Genomic DNA, 17,517 nt, shown 5'->3' on the forward strand with positions numbered 1-17,517 from the left:
AATTCCTGGAGATAGCTATAGCTATACAAACGTTAAAGGTAAATATTTTTCCCCAGTTTATTTATTGTTTTCCTTCTTTATATTTGCAGAGTTAGAACAGTAGGGATGCCTTGCAGGATAATTGGATGCTCTTATTGTGGGATGCGGGAAGGCTGGGAGAACTCCAGCAATCCTGATGACTTCACCTGAACGAAGTACATCCAGCTGCAGCTTCTAACACTCCATGTTAAGGAATTGGAGCCTGAAATGGATAAACTACAGATTATTTAGGAAGCTAAGGGGGTGATAGATAGGACATATGGAGAGGTAGTTATACCCAAGGTGCAGGACACAGGAAACTGGGTGACAGTCAGAAAGAGTAAAGGGGTTAAACAGCCAGTACAGAGTACCCCAGTGTCAATCCCCCTCAACAACACTTTGGATACTGTTGAGGGGAGGATGATCTAGAGGAAAATTACAGCAGTCAGGTCTCTGGCACTGAGCCTGACTCTGCGATTTATAAGGGGGGTGGGGGGAAGAGACGACCTGTGGTGATAGGGGGATTCATTAGTTAGGGGAACAGAAAGGAGGTTCTGTGGACAAGATCGAAATTTTCGGATGGTATGTTGCCTCCCGAGGGCCAGGGTCTGGGACATCTTGGATCAAGTACTCAGCATTCTTAAACGTGAGGACTTAATCCAAGATGTCCCAGACCCTGCAAGTCGGGAGGCAACATACAATTGGACCATGTAGGTACCAATGACATGGGTAAGAAGAGTGACGAGGTACTGCAAAGTGGGTTCAGGCAATTAGGTGCTAAATTGAGAGACAGGACCACCAGGGTTGTGACCTCAGGATAGCTGCTAGTGATGCCAGAACTAGGAAAATTATACCGTCTAACATGTGGTTAAGGAGTTGGAGTAAGAGGGAGGGCAGAAGATTTTTGGATCTTTGGGCTCTCTTCAAGGGCAGGCGGGACCTGTACAGAAGAGACTGTTTGCACCTGAACTGGAGAGGGACTAATATCTTAGTGGAAAGGTTTGCTAGTGCTACATGGGTGGGGTGGTTTAAACTTGAGTTGCAAGTGGATGGGAACCAGAGCGCCAGAGCAGACAGTGGAGAGGTTGTAGAGGCAGATGTTGTTAAGACCTCAGACAAAGTCAGGAATCAAAAGGTTGAGCTTGGTGTGACTAATGTACTGAACTGCGTATGTTTCAATGCAAGAAGTATTGTAGGAAAGGCAGATGAGCTGAAGTCTGGATAAACACATGGAATTGTGATATTGTAACCATTGGTGAGACGTGGTTGCAGGAAGAGCAGGACTAGCAGCTCGATATTCTGATGTCCCACTGTTTTAGAATGGGCAGAGTAGGAGGGATTAAAAGGGGAGGGATGGCTTTACTAGTCAAGGAAAATGTCACAGCAGTGCTCAGTCAGGACAGACTGGGGATCTCGTCTAGCGAGGCTTTATGGGTGGGACTGAGGAATGAGAAATGTATGACCACATTAATGGGTCTATATCATAGACCATTAACAGTCCGCAGGATTTAGAGAATAAATTTGTAGAGAGATCACAGTCTTGCAAGAAACACAAGGCTGTGACAGTAGTTGATTTTAACTTCCCACTTATTGACTGGGACTCCCATAGGGAATGCGATAGGGCAGGTGACAGAGGTTTGTGTAGGGGAACACTTTGCATCTAGTGATCATAAGCCTTCAAAAGTGAAATTTTGAGAGCACAAATCTTACATGTGCCTGTTAGAATAAAGGGTAAAGATAACAGGTTTAAGGAATCTTAGTTTTCAAGTGATATTGAGGCCCTGGTTAAGAACAAAGAAGGAGGTGCGTAGCAGGTTTAGGCAGGTAGGTACAAATGAGGTACTTATGGAGTATAAGAAATGCAAGAGAACACTTAGAGAAAAAAGGTCAGGAGGGGTAAAAGAAGGCATGAGCTTTTGCTGGCAGACAAGGTGAAGGAGAATCCTAAGGGATTCTGCAGATATTTTAACAGCAAAATGATTGCAAGGGACAAAATCAGTCCTCAGGAAGCTCAGAATGGTAATCTATGCATTGAGCTAAAAGAGACGGGAGAGATCTTAAATGATTTTTTTGTGTCTGTATTTACTCAGGAGATTGGCACAGAGTTGACACAAATGAGGCAAAGCAGCAGTGAGGTCATGGACCCTATACAGATTACAGAGGAGGAGATGTTGCTGTCTTGAGGCAAATTAGGGTGGACAAATCCCCAGGGCCTGATAAGGTGTTCTCTCAAACATTGTGGGAGGCAAATGCAGAACTTGCAGGGGCCCTAGCAAAGATATTTAAATCTCCCTTAGCGACGGGTGAGATATCAGAGCATTGGAGTATAGCTAATGTTGTTCTGCTGTTTAAAAAAAGATCTAAAATTAAACCAGGAACCTATAGGCCTGACATCAGTTGTGGAAAAGTTATCGGAAGGTATTTTAAGGGATAGGATATATGTGTATTTGGACTGATTAGGGATTGTCAGCATGGCTTTGTGTATGGTAAGTCATGTCTAACCAATCATTTGGAGTTTTTCAAGGAAGTTACCAAATAGGTGATGAAAGCAAGGCAGTGGGTTTTGCCTACATTGAATTTAGCAAGGCATATGACAAGGTCCCACAAGATAGTTTGATCAATAAGGTTCAATTGCTTAGCATTCAAGATAAGATAGTAAATTGTATTAGACATCGGCTTTGTGGGAGAAGCCAGAGAGTGGGAGTAGAGGGTTGCCTTTCTGACTGGAGTCTTGAGACCAGTAGAGTGCCACAAGGATCAGTGCTGAATCCATTGTTTGTCATCAATATTAATGATCTGAAAGATAATGTGGTTAACTGGATCAGCAAATTTGCAGATGACACCAAGATTGGGGGTGTAGTGGACAGTGAGGAAGGCTATCATAGTTTGCAGAGAGAATTGTATCAGATGGACAAACGGACTGAAAAGTAGCAGATGGAATTTAATATAGACAAGAGCAAGATGTTGCATTTTGGTAGGGCCAACCAAGATAGGTCTTACACAGTGAATGGTAGGGCACTGAGAAGTACTGTAGAACAGAGTGATCTGGGAATACAAGTACATAATTCATTGGAAGTGTTGTCACAGGTAGATAGGGTCGTTAAGAAAGTTTTTGGCATTTTGTTCTTCATAAGTTAGGATTTTATTCCTAAGAATGTAGAAGATTGAGGGGAAATTTGACAGAGGTATACAAATTTATAAGGGGTATAGATAAAGTAAATGCAAGCAGGCTTTTTTCACTGAGGTTGGTGGGTCTTCAAGCAGAGATCATGGGTGAAGGGTGAAAGGTGAAAAGTTCAAGGGGAACATGAGGGGAAACTTCTTGTTTCAAAGGGTCATTAGAGTGTGGAACTTGCCGCCAGAGCAGGTGGTGTATGTGTGCTCAATTTCAACATTTAAGAGAAGTTTGGATCTGACAATGGATGGCAGGGGTATGGAGGGCTATGGTCACAATGCAGCTCATTGGGAGTAGGCAATTTAGGTTGTTCAGCACAGACTAGATGGGCTGAAGGGCCTGTCTCTGAACTGTATTTTTCTATGACTTCCATGATTCTATCTCAGTGCTAGATAGATAGATAGATACTTTATTCATCCCCATGGGGAAATTCAACATTTTTCCAATGTCCCATACACTTATTGTAGCAAAACTAATTACATACAATATTTAACTCAGTAAAAATATGATATGCATCTAAAATCACCCTCTCAAAAAGCATTAATAATAGCTTTTAAAAAGTTCTTAAGTAGTTTACTTAAATACATTGAGTCCTAACCCCGGCACTTTAACATATCTTACTCCTGGCGGTTGAATTGTAAAGCCGAATGGCATTGGGGAGTATTGATCTCTTCATCCTGTCTGAGGAGCATTGCATCGATAGCAACCTGTCGCTGAAACTGCTTCTCTGTCTCTGGATGGTGCTATGTAGAGGATGTTCAGGGTTTTTCATAATTGACCGTAGCCTACTCAGCGCCCTTCGCTCTGCTACCGATGTTATACTCTCCAGTACTTTGCCCACGACAGAGCCCGCCTTCCTTACCAGCTTATTAAGACATGAGGCGTCCCTCTTCTTAATGCTGCCTCCCCAACACGCCACCACAAAGAAGAGGGCGCTCTCCACAACTGACCTATAGAACATCTTCAGCATCTCACTACAAACATTGAATGACGCCAACCTTCTAAGGAAGTACAGTCGACTCTGTGCCTTCCTGCACAAGGCATCTGTGTTGGCAGTCCAGTCTAGCTTCTCATCTAACTGTACTCCCAGATACTTGTAGGTCTTAACCTGCTCCACACATTCTCCATTAAAGATCACTGGCTCCATATGAGGCCTAGATCTCCTAAAGTCCACCACCATCTCCTTGGTCTTGGTGATATTGAGACGCAGGTAGTTTGAGTTGCACCATATCACAAAGTCCTGTATCAGTTTCCTATACTCCTCCTCCTGTCCATTCCTGACACACCCCACTATGGCCGTGTCGTCAGCGAACTTCTGCACATGGCAGGAGGTGATGCCCTTGGATCCTAGATTCTCCTACTAATGGAAGCATCCTCTCTGCATCCACTCTATCCAGGGTTTCCATTTCAGATTTCCACCAGCTGCTGAGTTTTGAATTTCCTTGGCTTTTATTTTATTGGTTCAGTGATCGATAGGATACCTACCCCAGACATAATTTCTAATTGTCACTTATGTTCTTGTCATTTTTGTGGTAAGGCATCTCTGATAGTGTTTGAACAAAGTTTTTTTTGAGCAACAGTCTCTAGCTGAAACTTATTTTGCACAGACTCTGAGTTTACATTCCAAAATTGTGGTTTTCAGTACAAACTTTATTTGAAATCAATCAGATCAGAAGGAATTGAGAGAGGATTATTGCACTCATTGAGTGCTGCTGGTGTGGAACTCTTGGTCTGAAAGGGATCCAAAGGCAGAAACACTGAACCATACCTTGGTAAACCTTTGAGAAGCCATAACCTGCGATACTTGTGAACTGGATCTGGGAAGTAGGATTAACCTAAAGTCCATTCTCGGCAAGCATGAACACAATGGGCTGAATGGCCTATTCCCATGTGGCAAATTTCAATGATTCTGTGACCCTAAACTTGTTCGATTCCCAAGATGAAGTTTGCAAAGGCGACCATTTGAAATATGACCTCCTGTCTTTCCCACAGATGTAAATGCTAAAGGTGTCATCCTTAAAGCTTTTGAACAATATCGTCTTAAAACTTGCATTAATTTTAAGCCTTGGACTGGGGAAGCTAACTACATCTCCGTATTCAAGGGAAGTGGGTAAGAGCGTGATTTGGTATTCCTCTAAAGACTGGTTCACTTACTTCATTCGTTGTTGTTTTATCCATTCAGTTCCTCAGGGTTGATAACTAAGTACCTACAGTACCTGGGACATTGTTCTTAATATATGGCGAGGGTTGTCTTCCATTTGTTCATGCCATATGGACTTTGCTAGAGAGGAATGCATTTATTACCCTTGGGCATGTTATGGAATTGGTTTATTATTGTCATACGCATTGAGAGATAGTGAAAAGCTTGGCTTGATTACAGATCAATCATTACAAAGTGCACTGAGGTAGAGAGGAAGGTAAGACACTGACAATGGAGATTAATGTGTAACAGCTACAGAGCAAGGGCAGTGCAGGTCAACAATAAGGTGCAAGATCATAATGAGGTAGAATGTGCTGTCAAGAGCTCAATTTGTCATACTAGGGAATCACTTTATGGCAGTGGGTTAGAAACTGTCCTTGAGCCTGGTGGTACGTGCTTTCAGACTTTTGTATTTTCTGTCTGATAGAAGAGGATTCTCTTAAGAAAGCAACCAGCATATTCAAAGACCCCACCCATCCTTAAGGCAGTGAGAAATGCAGATGGATTCCAAGGAAATTCCACACAGAAAATGCTGGAGGAACTCAGCATGTCAGGCAGCATTTGGGAGGGAAATAAACAGTCGACATCTCAGGCCGAAACTGTTCATCAGGATTCTGTATTTCCCTCCCTAGATGCTGCCTGACCTGCTGAGTTTTCCAGCAGTGTGCGTGTGTGTGTGTGTTTTGCTTAAGATATCCAGCACCTGCAGAATCTCTTCTGCCTCACCTCTCACTGATTAACAGTAGCCAGTCACTTCTGCCTATTCTTCTGGTTTGCAATTTCACTGATCATATCACAAAACAGTGAGACCAATGCCAACCTTGCTAACTTACGAACCATACAATTCTACAGACCGTTGCCATGCATGTGACCCAAACTGCTGCCAAATAGACAGCTTGATTCTCTACCCCACATTTGTTATTTTTTCAAAAAATAATATTTGACTCATTTTCCAAGAGTTTAAGAAAAAGGAGCAAGGGGGGAGATGTGGCCCTGGAACATTGTCCACAAGACAATAAGATTATAGCTGACCTAATACTCATAGAAGTGGGCCGTTCAGCCCACCACATTGATGATAACCATCAAGTACTTCACTAATTCCCTTTGCCAGCACTTGGCCCATAGGTGTTTGTGCCTGGGTGGTTCAAGTGCTCATCCAGCTGCTTCTTAAATGTTGTGAGAGGACCTGCCCTCATCAGCGTGTTTAAGATTTCAACCATCTTATGGGCAAAGAGAATTAGAACATAGAATACAGAAGAATACAGCACAGGAACAGCACCTTCAGACCATGATGTTGTTACAAAATGATTATGCGAATGACACCTTTACATTAATCCTTTCTCCCTGCTCATGATCCGCATCCATCCATTCTCTGCACATTCATGTGTCTATTATCTAAGAGCCTCTTAAGTGCCTCTACCACCTCCCTGGCAGCACTCTCCAGGCACCCACCATTCTTCATATGAAAAAACTGGCTCAGCACAACCTCCTTGAACTTTCCCTGTCTCACAGTAATTGCATCTCCTCTGGTCTTAAAGACATGAAGTGTTTGGTTTCTCCCTCAGATCCCCTCTAATCCTCACAAATCCACGTTCTCTGGTTTGGCATGGTTGCCTTCATCAGTCAGGGCGTTGGGACGCTATGTTGCAGTTGTACAAGATGTTAGTGTGACTATGCTTGGAGTATTGGGTGCTGTTTTGGTCGCTCTTTTATAGGAAAGACAGCATTAAATTGGAAAGAATGCAGAGAAAATTCATAAGGATGCTGCCAGGACTCAAGGGCCTGAGTCATAGATAGAGGTTGGGCAGGATAGGATGTTATTCCTTTGAATATAAGAGATTGAGAGGTGACCTTATGGAGATGTCAAAAATCAAGAGGGGTATATATAGGGTGAATGCACAATCACCCTATATATGCCCCTCAAGAAAGAGAAATATACTCCTCAGGAAAGAGAATTGTTAATTAGAAGGAATAGATTTGAGATGAGAGGGGAAAACATTTAAAAGAGACTGGAGGGACAACTTCTTCACCCGGGGGCATATGGAATGAGTTATCAGTGAAAGTAGATGAGGCAGTGCTATAAAAAACATGTAAAATACAGTACATTTGGATAGGTGAATGAATAGGAAAATTTGAGAAGGATATAGGCCAAACATGGGCAAATGGGATTTAACTTGCTTAGCTCATGGTTGGCATGGAGAAGTTGGGCCAAAGGCCTATTTTCATGCTCTTTTAATCTACATGGAAAGAATAAGTATTTCCTTTCCTGAAGCACCCCGCAAAATTCTCCTTCTCTAATACCAAACCCATTCTCTGTTATCTGACAATTCCTTTAGCCTAGTCCTCTTCCAATTGTTGAAGAACCAGCTCCAGGTTTGACGTGAATCTCTCTGTGTGACAGGTGTTGGTCATCGGTGGGCAATCATCAAGTTGGCAAGCAGCAGCTCTCAATCGGAGAGAGATGTGAAAGAATTGCCACCATTGAACACGAGTTTCTCCATGCGCTGGGATTCTGGCATGAGCAGTCAAGACCCGATCGTGATGACTACGTCCAAATAATGTGGGACAGGATTGAAAATGGTAAAGTCAGGTGACATCCTCCAAACAGGTGTCCCAGAGCCAGGTTTGGACACTTAGTCAAGTGTTTAATATGAAGATGAGAAAGATGAAGATTGGCCCTTTTGCCCAAATAATTCATGCTGTCCAAGATGACCATCCAATCTACTCCCATTTCACCCATAATCTTCTAAATCTTTCCAATCCATGTACCTGTCCATGTGTCTATACTGGTAAAAAAGAGAGTTACTCAAACAAGCATAGGCACAAGGGATTGCAGACACTGGAACCTGGATCAAGAAACAAACTGTTGGAGGAACTCAGCAGGTCAAGCAACATCTGCATTGACACTTTGCGTTAAGACACTGCATTAGGACTGAAAATGCAGGGGGAGGTCGCTGGTATAAAGTAGTGAAGGGAAGGGGTGAGGCATGGGATGGCATGTGCTGTGGAGCCAGGTTAGTGGGTGGTGAGGGAGGGGTGGAGAGAATGTCAGAGGCTGGAAGGTAATTGGTCAGTCAACCAAGGGCTGGTGGTATCTGATGAGTAAAAATGGCAGATGGAAGTGGTTTGGAACAGTTCCCCTCAAAACCCCTTCCCAGCTGCCCATCATGCCCTCAACATCACCTTCCTCACATCAGGTGCCAGCACCTGCAGCCTTCACATCACCTCCCAGCCTCCGTCTCTACCTCCTCCTGCCCCTCAACCCCCTCCTCACCTGGATCCATCAATCACCTGCTAACCCCTACTTCCCCACTCCTCCTCACCTCTTCATGCTGATGTAGAGTCCTGATGAAGAGTCTTGAGCCAAAATGAGTCTTGCCTCCACAGATGCTGCTCTCTAGCAGTTCATTCTTCATCCAAACTGAGGTGAGCTGCCGGTATTGCAAGGTATTCAAGTGCACATTCTAGGGCTATTTAAATGTGCTACCACCTTTTCAGGACAGTGAATTCCAAACCTCCACACTCTAGGTGAAGTAATGGTCCTTATCTTCCCTCTAAACTGCCAACTATATATGCCCCTTTGGCATCTTGCAATGCTCTACCTCAGAGTCTGGTGCTGGTTGAGACATTGAATAGATTCAATAATCAGATAGGTTTCTGAACCACTGACCAGCAAAGGACACTGGGCGAGAAAGTAGAGCTGAGGCTAAGATCATTTGATCCACAAGATTAGCCAGCGATGGAGTAGGTTCAAGGAATTGTTGGAGTAACTCAGCAGGTCAGGCAGCACCTGTAGAGGGAAAAAGACAATCAATGTTTCAGATCGAGACACATGAAATTGGGAGAGGAGAGAGAGTTAGCATAAAAAGTTTGCAGGGGATTCGTAGGGAAAGAGCTAGCAAGCAACAGGGGGTTTCAGATGTAGTGGGCAGACTGGCAGTTGAGCAAAGGAAGGATTGACAGAGCGACAAAGTCTCCTCATAGAATTACAGCTTGGCAAACATAGATCGTGCCCGTTTGCTCCAGCATGACCAGCACCTAATTCTAGCGTTCTCTAAGAAATTCCTTGATGAGCTTTCATTTCAATTTATTCAGGTAAAGGACACAATTTCAATAAGTACGACGACAAGGTGACCATCTCACAGAACATACCGTATGACTATACCTCAGTGATGCACTACAGCTCAACCGCTTTCAACAATGGCTCAGAACCAACAATTGTCACCAAGATTGCTGAGTTCAGTAAGGTGATCGGACAGCGCATGGAGTTCAGCGATTATGATCTCCAAAGAGTCAACCGACTCTATAACTGCAGTGAGTACCAGTGTTTTGTGGGCAGGGTAAAAATATGTGAAGGTTAGTGAAGGTGGAGGCACAAGAGACCACAGATGTTGGAATCCGGAGGGATTAACAAGCTGTTGGAGCATCTGTGGAGGGAAATAGACAGTCAACGTTTTGGGTCTTGGATCCAGATGAAAGCATCTTGACCCAAAACATCAAATTAATATCGCAACACAGATGCTACCTAACCCACTGAGTTCCGCTAATAGCTTTTGTTTTGCTGGAGATATTGTATGTGTTGGGAAAGATAGAGTCACAGGGACATACCATACAACACAGCCCTTCACTAATCCCATGTTTAAAAATTCTCTGTATTTCTATCAACTCTCCCGCCCGTCCCAGATTCTTCCACTCACCTACACAGCTGGAACAACTTACAGTGGCCAGTTAACCCTGCTAAAGGATAAGATGGTTTGTAGGTCAATTGGTCACTGTGTGTAGGTATAGGTAAGTGGTAAAATATTAGTGCAGAGGGATTTGTTGAGAATACATGGAGAATAAAATTAAATGGCATTTGGTCGGCGTTAGTGTTCAATAGCCTGCATCGATTCAGTGGGCCGAAGGACCTGTTTTCTTGCTGTAGAAGGACAGCTTCTACCTCACTGTTATAAGAGCAGTAAGATGAGATGTACTTTTGAGCTCACAGTCTACCTCACGTGACCTTGTACTTTATTGTCTGCCTGAACTGCACTCTCTCTGTAGCACTTTATTCTGCATTCTGTTGTTGTTTTCCCTCAATGCACTGACATGATGAAATGATCTGTGTGGATGGCATGCAAAACAAAGTTTTTGCTGCACCTCAGTCCATGTGAGAATAATAAACCAACCTATCTTTCTCTGATTCTCAGTGTAGAGTGTGTCTGCACTTTACTAGACACACCTGCTCACCTGCTTGTTAATGCAAATATCTAGTCAGCCAATCCTGTGACAGCAACTCAATGCATCCAGTTGTTGTTCCGATCAAGCATCAGAATGGGGGGTAGTAATGTAACTGGTGCTAGTTTGAGTATCTCAGAAACTGCTGATCTCCTGGGATTTTCATGCCTTACGATCTCTAGGCTTGACAAAGCATGGAGTGAAAAACAAAATCATTTTGTGAGCAGCAATTCTGTTGGTGAAAACATGTTAATGAGAGAGGTCAGAGGAGAATGGCCAGCCTGGTTCAAGCTGACAGTGACCACACTTTACAATAGTGGTGTGCAGAAGAGCATCTCTGAACAGACAACATGTTGAACATTGAAGTGGATGGGCCTATAGCAGTTGAAGGCCTCACAGCAGCTTCCACTTCTGTACCTCATAACGCAGCCACTGAGTAGATATTGTTGGCCTTCATCAGCTTAGCACTGGTGACTTGGGGCTCACTTTCTGCTGTTGTGATTGGGCAGTCATATTGCATAGAAACAGGCTACCCTGCCCATCATGTTTATTCTGATCCATCTGCATGAATCCCACTTTCCAGCTGCTGGCTTGTAACCTTCCTCATCTGGACAATTCAAGTGCTTGTCCAGATGCTTCTTAAACACCAGCAGTAACTCCTTCCAAGAGACTATCCAGCAGTGTGTTCCAGGTACTCACCACTTTCTGTGTGAGAAAGGTATGAAAGGTTTGCAGGAATATTGTCAAATTGGTTTGTTATTGTCACATGTACTGAGAAACAGTTAAAAAAAAATCTCTTTTTGCATCTCACCAACACAGATAATTTCACCATATCAGTGCATCAAGGTAGTACAAGGGAAGGCAAAGTATAGAATAAATTGGATGAGCTCAGGCCGGCATGAATGAGTTGGGCTGAAGGGCCTTTTTTCAGTGTTGTATAACTCAATGACTCTAAGTTTCTGAGAAAGGAGAAGCTTACAAATCAAGAAACTATCGACCCAATGACTTGGCCTCCACAGCTGTCTGTGGAAATGTATTCCACAGATTCACCATCTTCTAGGTAAAGAAATTCATCTCTGTTCTAAAGAGATGACCTATTCTGAGGGTGTGCTCACTGGCTCTAGACTCTCCCACGTTTGGAAACATCCTCTCCATGTCCTCTCTATCAGGTCCTGCAATATTCGGTAGATTTCAATGAGGTCCACCCTTATTCTTGTAAACTCCGCTGAGTACAGGTCCAGGGCCATCTAATACTCCTCATGCTTTAACCCTTTGATTTCCTAGATAATTTTTGTGAACTTACTCTGTATCCTCTCCAATGCCAACCCATTCTTTCTTAAATATAGAGCCCAAAACTGTTCATAATACTTCCAATGTGGTCTAACTAATGCTCAATAAAGCCTCATACAGAGAAGCCATTTTGTTAGCCTGAACAGTTAACACCACAGTTACTGGTACTGGGAGCCCCACATTTGCATTTATATCCTAATCCTCTTGAAACAATTCACTTGCCTTCCTCGCTACTGACTCAACCCACAAGTTAACCTTTAGGGAATCCTGCACTAGGACTTTCAAATCCCTTTGCACATCCAATTTCTGAATTTGCTCTCTGTTTAGAAAATAGTCCCGTCCTTTACTTCATCTACCAAAGTGCACTTCCCTATACAGTATTTCATTTGTCACTTCTTTGTCCATTCTCCTAAAGTGTCCAAGTCCCTCTGCTTCCTTGGCACTATCAGTCCCTCCACCAACCTTTCATAACATTCGCAAACCTGCTGAGAGTTTCAGATATTTTCTGCTTTTAGTTACAAAAATGCAAATTCTTCTTGTCAAGGTAAAACGCGAACTCTCAGCTTTCTTCCCTCTTGTTTCTGGTTAGCCTCCTCACTCAGCTTTTTGGACAGTTGCGACTTTGAACTTGAAAATATCTGCGGCATGATACAGGATCAAAAAGACAGCACTGACTGGCAGCGAGTCTCCCAGGCTCTGGGTGGACCTTCAACAGACTTCACCAACATGGGCAACTGTAAAGGTAAACACTTCCATTTCCAGCACAATTTAATGATACAGTTTAAATTTCACTGTTGCGTATTTGACAGCATCTGCAAGTTCTTATTGCAATCTCTTACTGCCTGGGACAAGGAAGCTGGTACATGGGAACCAATCCCTGTAGAGTTCCATCCTGACTTGGAAATTTGTCAGCAGTTCTTCAGTTGCTGGTTGATCTAAATCCTGGCCTTCCCTTCCTGTGGCACAGTGTGATCACCTTAACCTGAATGAAAGTTGTTCAACAATGTGGCTCACCACCGCCATCTCATGGGCATTGAGAGACGGGGAATAAATGTTGTTCTTGTCAAGGATGCCCAAGGCCCAGAAATGAACAAATGATAAATACTTCAAAACCTGAATCAGAATCCACTTTATTACCACTTATACTTAAGTGAGGTGAAATTTGTTGTTGTATAGTGCAAAGACAAAATTATAGCAAGTAAGCAGATAGTGCAAAACAAAATAATAAGAAGCCACCTTCTCATTCTGGCTTCTGTCCTCTTCCTTTTCCGTCCTGATGAAGGGTCTTGGCCTGAAATTCCAACTGTTTATTCCCTTCCATAGATGCTGCCTGATTTGTTGAATTCTTTCAGCATTTTGCACATGTTGCTCAAGATTTCCAGCGCCTGCAGAGTGGTTTGTGCTTTGGAATAATGAGTTAGTGTTTATTGGATCATGAACCGTTCAGAATTTGATGGCAGAGGGGAAGAAGTTTGTTTCCGAATCATTGGGTGTGGGTCTACGGGTGTAGGTAGCTCCTCACTGATAGTAGTAATGAGAAGAGGGCATGTCTTAGATGGTGAGATTCTTTAATGATGGGTTCTGCCTTCTTGGAACACCACCCCTTGATCATGTCCTTGATGATGGGGAGTGCTGTTCCTGCGATGGAACTGGCTGAGTCTACACCCACCGCAGCCTCTTTCCGTCCTGTACATTGGAGCCTACATACCAGGCTGTGATGCTCTCCACTGTAGAAATTTAGAAGAGTGTTTGGTGATAGACAGACTCTACTCAAACTCCTGTTTCCTCAGGGACAATGCACCAACAGATGGCTACAGTTGCCTGAAATGCCAGGAGGGATGGATACTGGGGAGCAGTATCTTCTATTCCTGGGATGCTCACACCAATTTGCAAACCAATCACATTAGCTGAACATCAGCTAATACAATTGTGTGGGGAAAGGCTTTTAGTCCTCTCAAAATGAGACTGTTTGTCATGTAAGGCTCTGCCTGTTTGCACAGGCTGGTGAAGGAGATCCCACTGTGCCACAGGAGGGCAAGTTCCAGGATTTCGATCCCCCAACGCGGATGAACTGATAAATTTCCAAGTCTGGATGATCCTCAACATGGAGAGAACGCTGAAGGAGTTCTGTGTCCCAAGTACTAGGTGTGCAGATTTTCATAGCAGACACAAGTTAGTCAATTGCAGAGAGCATGCAGTGCCTGAGGAAGTGCAGCAGCGAGACCCGGAACCTCAGCAATATGAAGAGGAGGAGGAGACAGGAATGCAAATGCTACAATCAGGAGAAGCACACAGTCTGCTGGAGGTACTCGATGGGTCAATGGGTCAAGCACCATCTGGGAGGGAAAAGGAACTGTTGACATTTCGGTCAAAACCCTGCACTGGGACCCAGATTGTCAATAGTTCCTTGCCTTCCACAGATGCTGATCAACCCACTGAGTTCCTTCAGCAGACTGTGTGTTGATGTGAAACAGAGACTGAAGAAGCATGAGGACTGGGTAGAAGAGGCGTGCTTCCAGTGGCACATCCCTGGTCACCATATGCGTGCAGGGGGCAAGGATTGTCTATGCAGGACATGAGAGGCTCTGTGATAGAGAGTCTCCAATAGAAGAAACCTTAAAATGATGAACCCCAGAGCAAGTCAGGTAGCCCTCTACTGTAGTCCCAAAGTAAACCAGATGGTTCCCTACTCACGTGCCAAAGCAAGGCCTCCACTGTAGTCATAAAGCAAGCCAAGTAGCCCTTTACTCAAGCCCCAATGCAAGCTAAGTGGTCCTTCTTATCACAGGACACCTTTGGTCAGTGGCAAGCCCAGTAATCAGTTACATGGTGCTTTGTGCTTCATCTGCACTGATTATTCATTGTAACTGAATGAATACCTGAATTGATTTTCTGAAATGGTCCACTGGTCTGCTAGACATTGTGGGGCATGGAGCTCATTTGTGCATTGTTCACTTTGTACATATGAAGGAGACAATGGAGTGACCACCTCCCAGGATCACCTGGTTCCATCATGGCATTTGGGATGTCCTGATGCAGGGACCCTACCTGAAACCTCAACGATCCCTTTCCCCCAGAGATGCTGCTCAACTTGCTGAGTTCTTCCAGCAGATTAGTGCATGCTGGAACTGGAACTGAAATTAGTTTATTGTTATTACCTGCACTAAGTGTAGCATCTGTGCCCCCAATTTACCCCATTCGCCTAGAGTGAACCACCGTCACTCCACCAACAGTGCAATACTTCGGTGTAAAGACGGTGTAATCCCCCCCCCCCCCCCCCCACCCAGTACAGGCTCACAACACAAATATCAGACAATACACCAAAGGTGAGGAAATAATTACAACTTTATAGTTATTTCTTAGTGATGGGTTAGTAGAAACAGATAACCTAAAGGCACCAAATCAGTAAGTTTATCAGTTTGTGCACATAATATTTTAATATGTGGGAGCTCAATCCCCCGGTTCCATCCACAACAACTTCCCGAGCTTTCGGCCACCGTCGATGTCCAGTATCCGGCACCCTGGAACCGCTGTCCACTGCTCACACGTCCGTCCTCCTCGCTTGCCTCCTGAAAAAGACCATGAACTCCTGCTCAACTCACACATACAAGATAGCATAACAATTCTCCATTGGTTGGTTCCCTCCTTATCTGCAGTTATAACCCAAATATTCCAGCTACAGAAACCCATTACAGCATTACGGAGAAGCCATTTGATTATAACAATACAGAGAAGCCATTTTGTTAGCCTGAACAGTTAACACCACAGTTAGTGGTACTGAGAGCCCTACGTAAGGTACAATCCTGCATTACTGTTCATATACATCAATCCATTGCACAGTGCATTTTGGTAGAACAAGATAATGTTGATAACACTGGCTGCTTTACTGAGGCAGTGAGACGTCCAGGCAGAGTCCATGGGAGAAAATCTCATATATCTGAGCTTGGTGCCATGGCAACTTTTCACGTCTTGCTTTAGCAATCGACATTGTGTGTGTCTGTCCATGTGTGTAGGTGGGTGGGAGGGAGGAAAAGGGTTTGTTTTGCAGTGGTTGTTTCACTGCTTGTGTTCTGTGTTGTTCTGCTGAGCATCATGGATACACTACGTTGGCCCCAGAGTGTGAGTTAACACTTAGCGAACTGCCCACAACACATCCTTAGATGTGTTGTACATGTGATAAATAAATCTGAATCTGACCATTGGAGTAACCCACTCCAACACTGTTTCAATTTATTTTAGCTAACTCCATTACTGTTTTATTGGCATCCCAAATGGACATTGGGATGAAATGCAGCAACTGCTTAATCCACTGAAAACAGACAACCTCCAATTTCGTAACAAACACACTTCACAAATGAAGTTTCTTCTGTGTGGCAGGTAGTGGATACTTCATGCACTTCAGCACCAGCTCAGGCCCGGTGGGACAGAAGGCCTTCTTGGAAAGCAGGATATTTTACCCAAAGCGTGGGTTTCAATGCCTCCAGTTCTATTCCTTCAACAGTGGAAGCGACAAAGACCAGCTAAACATTTGGGTCAGAGTTTTCAACAAAGAAAATCCCAATGGTACTTTAACTAAAATTAGAGGAGTAGAAGGTAGGTTATTGAACAACAAAGAATACATGAGTTTCAACAGTAATAAGATCTTTGTCATGTAAATAATAATAATAATAATAATGGACACACTCAGTGGCCACTTACTTTAGAATACCGATATAACTTGTCGTTAATGAAAATATATAATCACACCAATCACGTGGCAGCAACTCAATATGTAAAAGCATACAGTTATGCTTTGGGAAAAATGGCAGATGGAATCTTATACCGACAAATGCAGGGTATCGGACTCCAGTATGACCAACTGGGGTAGGTTTTACACAGTGAATGGTAGGGTACTGAGGAGTGCGGTAGAGCAAAGGGATCTGGGAATACAGCTCTTTGAAAGCGGCATCACAGGGTCGGAAAGAAAGCTTTTGGCACATTGGTCTTCATATATCAAAGTACTGAGTGCAGGAGATGGGATGTTATGTTGAAGTTATACAAGACAAGTTTGTAGGGCCTAATTTGGAGTATTGTGTGCAGTTTTGGTCACCTACCTACAGAATAGATGTAAACAAGATGCACAGAGAAAATTTTCAATGATGTTGCCGGGTCTGAGTTATAAGGAAACATTGAATAGATTACAACTTTATTCCTTGGAATGTAGGAGAATGAGTGGAGATTTGATGGAGGTGTACAAAATTAAGAGGAGTACAGATAGGTTAAATGCAAGCAGGCTTTTTCCACTGAGGTTGGGTGGGACTATAACCAGAGGTCATGGGTTAAGGATGAAAGGTGAAAAGTTATAGGAGAACACAAGGAGAAACTTCACTCAGAGGATCGTGAGAGCGTGGAATGAACTGAAGCGCATACAAGCTCGATTTCAACATTTAAGAGAAGTTTGGACAGGTATATGGATTGCAGTGGCATATAGGGCAATAGTCCCAAAGCAGATCGATGGGAGTAGGCGGTTTAAATGGTTCAACATGGACTAGATGGGCCAAAGAGCCTGTTTTTGTGCTGTGCTTTTCTATGACTTTATATGGTCAAGAAGTTCAATTGTTTATCACACTAGACATCA

General features: G+C 43.6%; 1 protein-coding gene across 1 annotated transcript in view; it reads left to right on the plus strand.

Moving 5' to 3' along the window:
- Positions 1-17,517, plus strand: part of LOC140727978 (meprin A subunit beta-like) — a 67,435-nt gene that overhangs the window by 20,429 nt on the left and 29,489 nt on the right. The window contains exons 6-10 of the mRNA XM_073046040.1: positions 5,186-5,303; positions 7,795-7,973; positions 9,489-9,707; positions 12,490-12,642; positions 16,278-16,493. Of these exons, the coding sequence (XP_072902141.1) occupies positions 5,186-5,303; positions 7,795-7,973; positions 9,489-9,707; positions 12,490-12,642; positions 16,278-16,493 (885 nt within the window). The remainder of the gene's footprint in view (positions 1-5,185; positions 5,304-7,794; positions 7,974-9,488; positions 9,708-12,489; positions 12,643-16,277; positions 16,494-17,517) is intronic.

Source organism: Hemitrygon akajei, chromosome 1 (assembly GCF_048418815.1).
Source record: "Hemitrygon akajei chromosome 1, sHemAka1.3, whole genome shotgun sequence".
Taxonomy (NCBI): Eukaryota; Metazoa; Chordata; class Chondrichthyes; order Myliobatiformes; family Dasyatidae; genus Hemitrygon; species Hemitrygon akajei.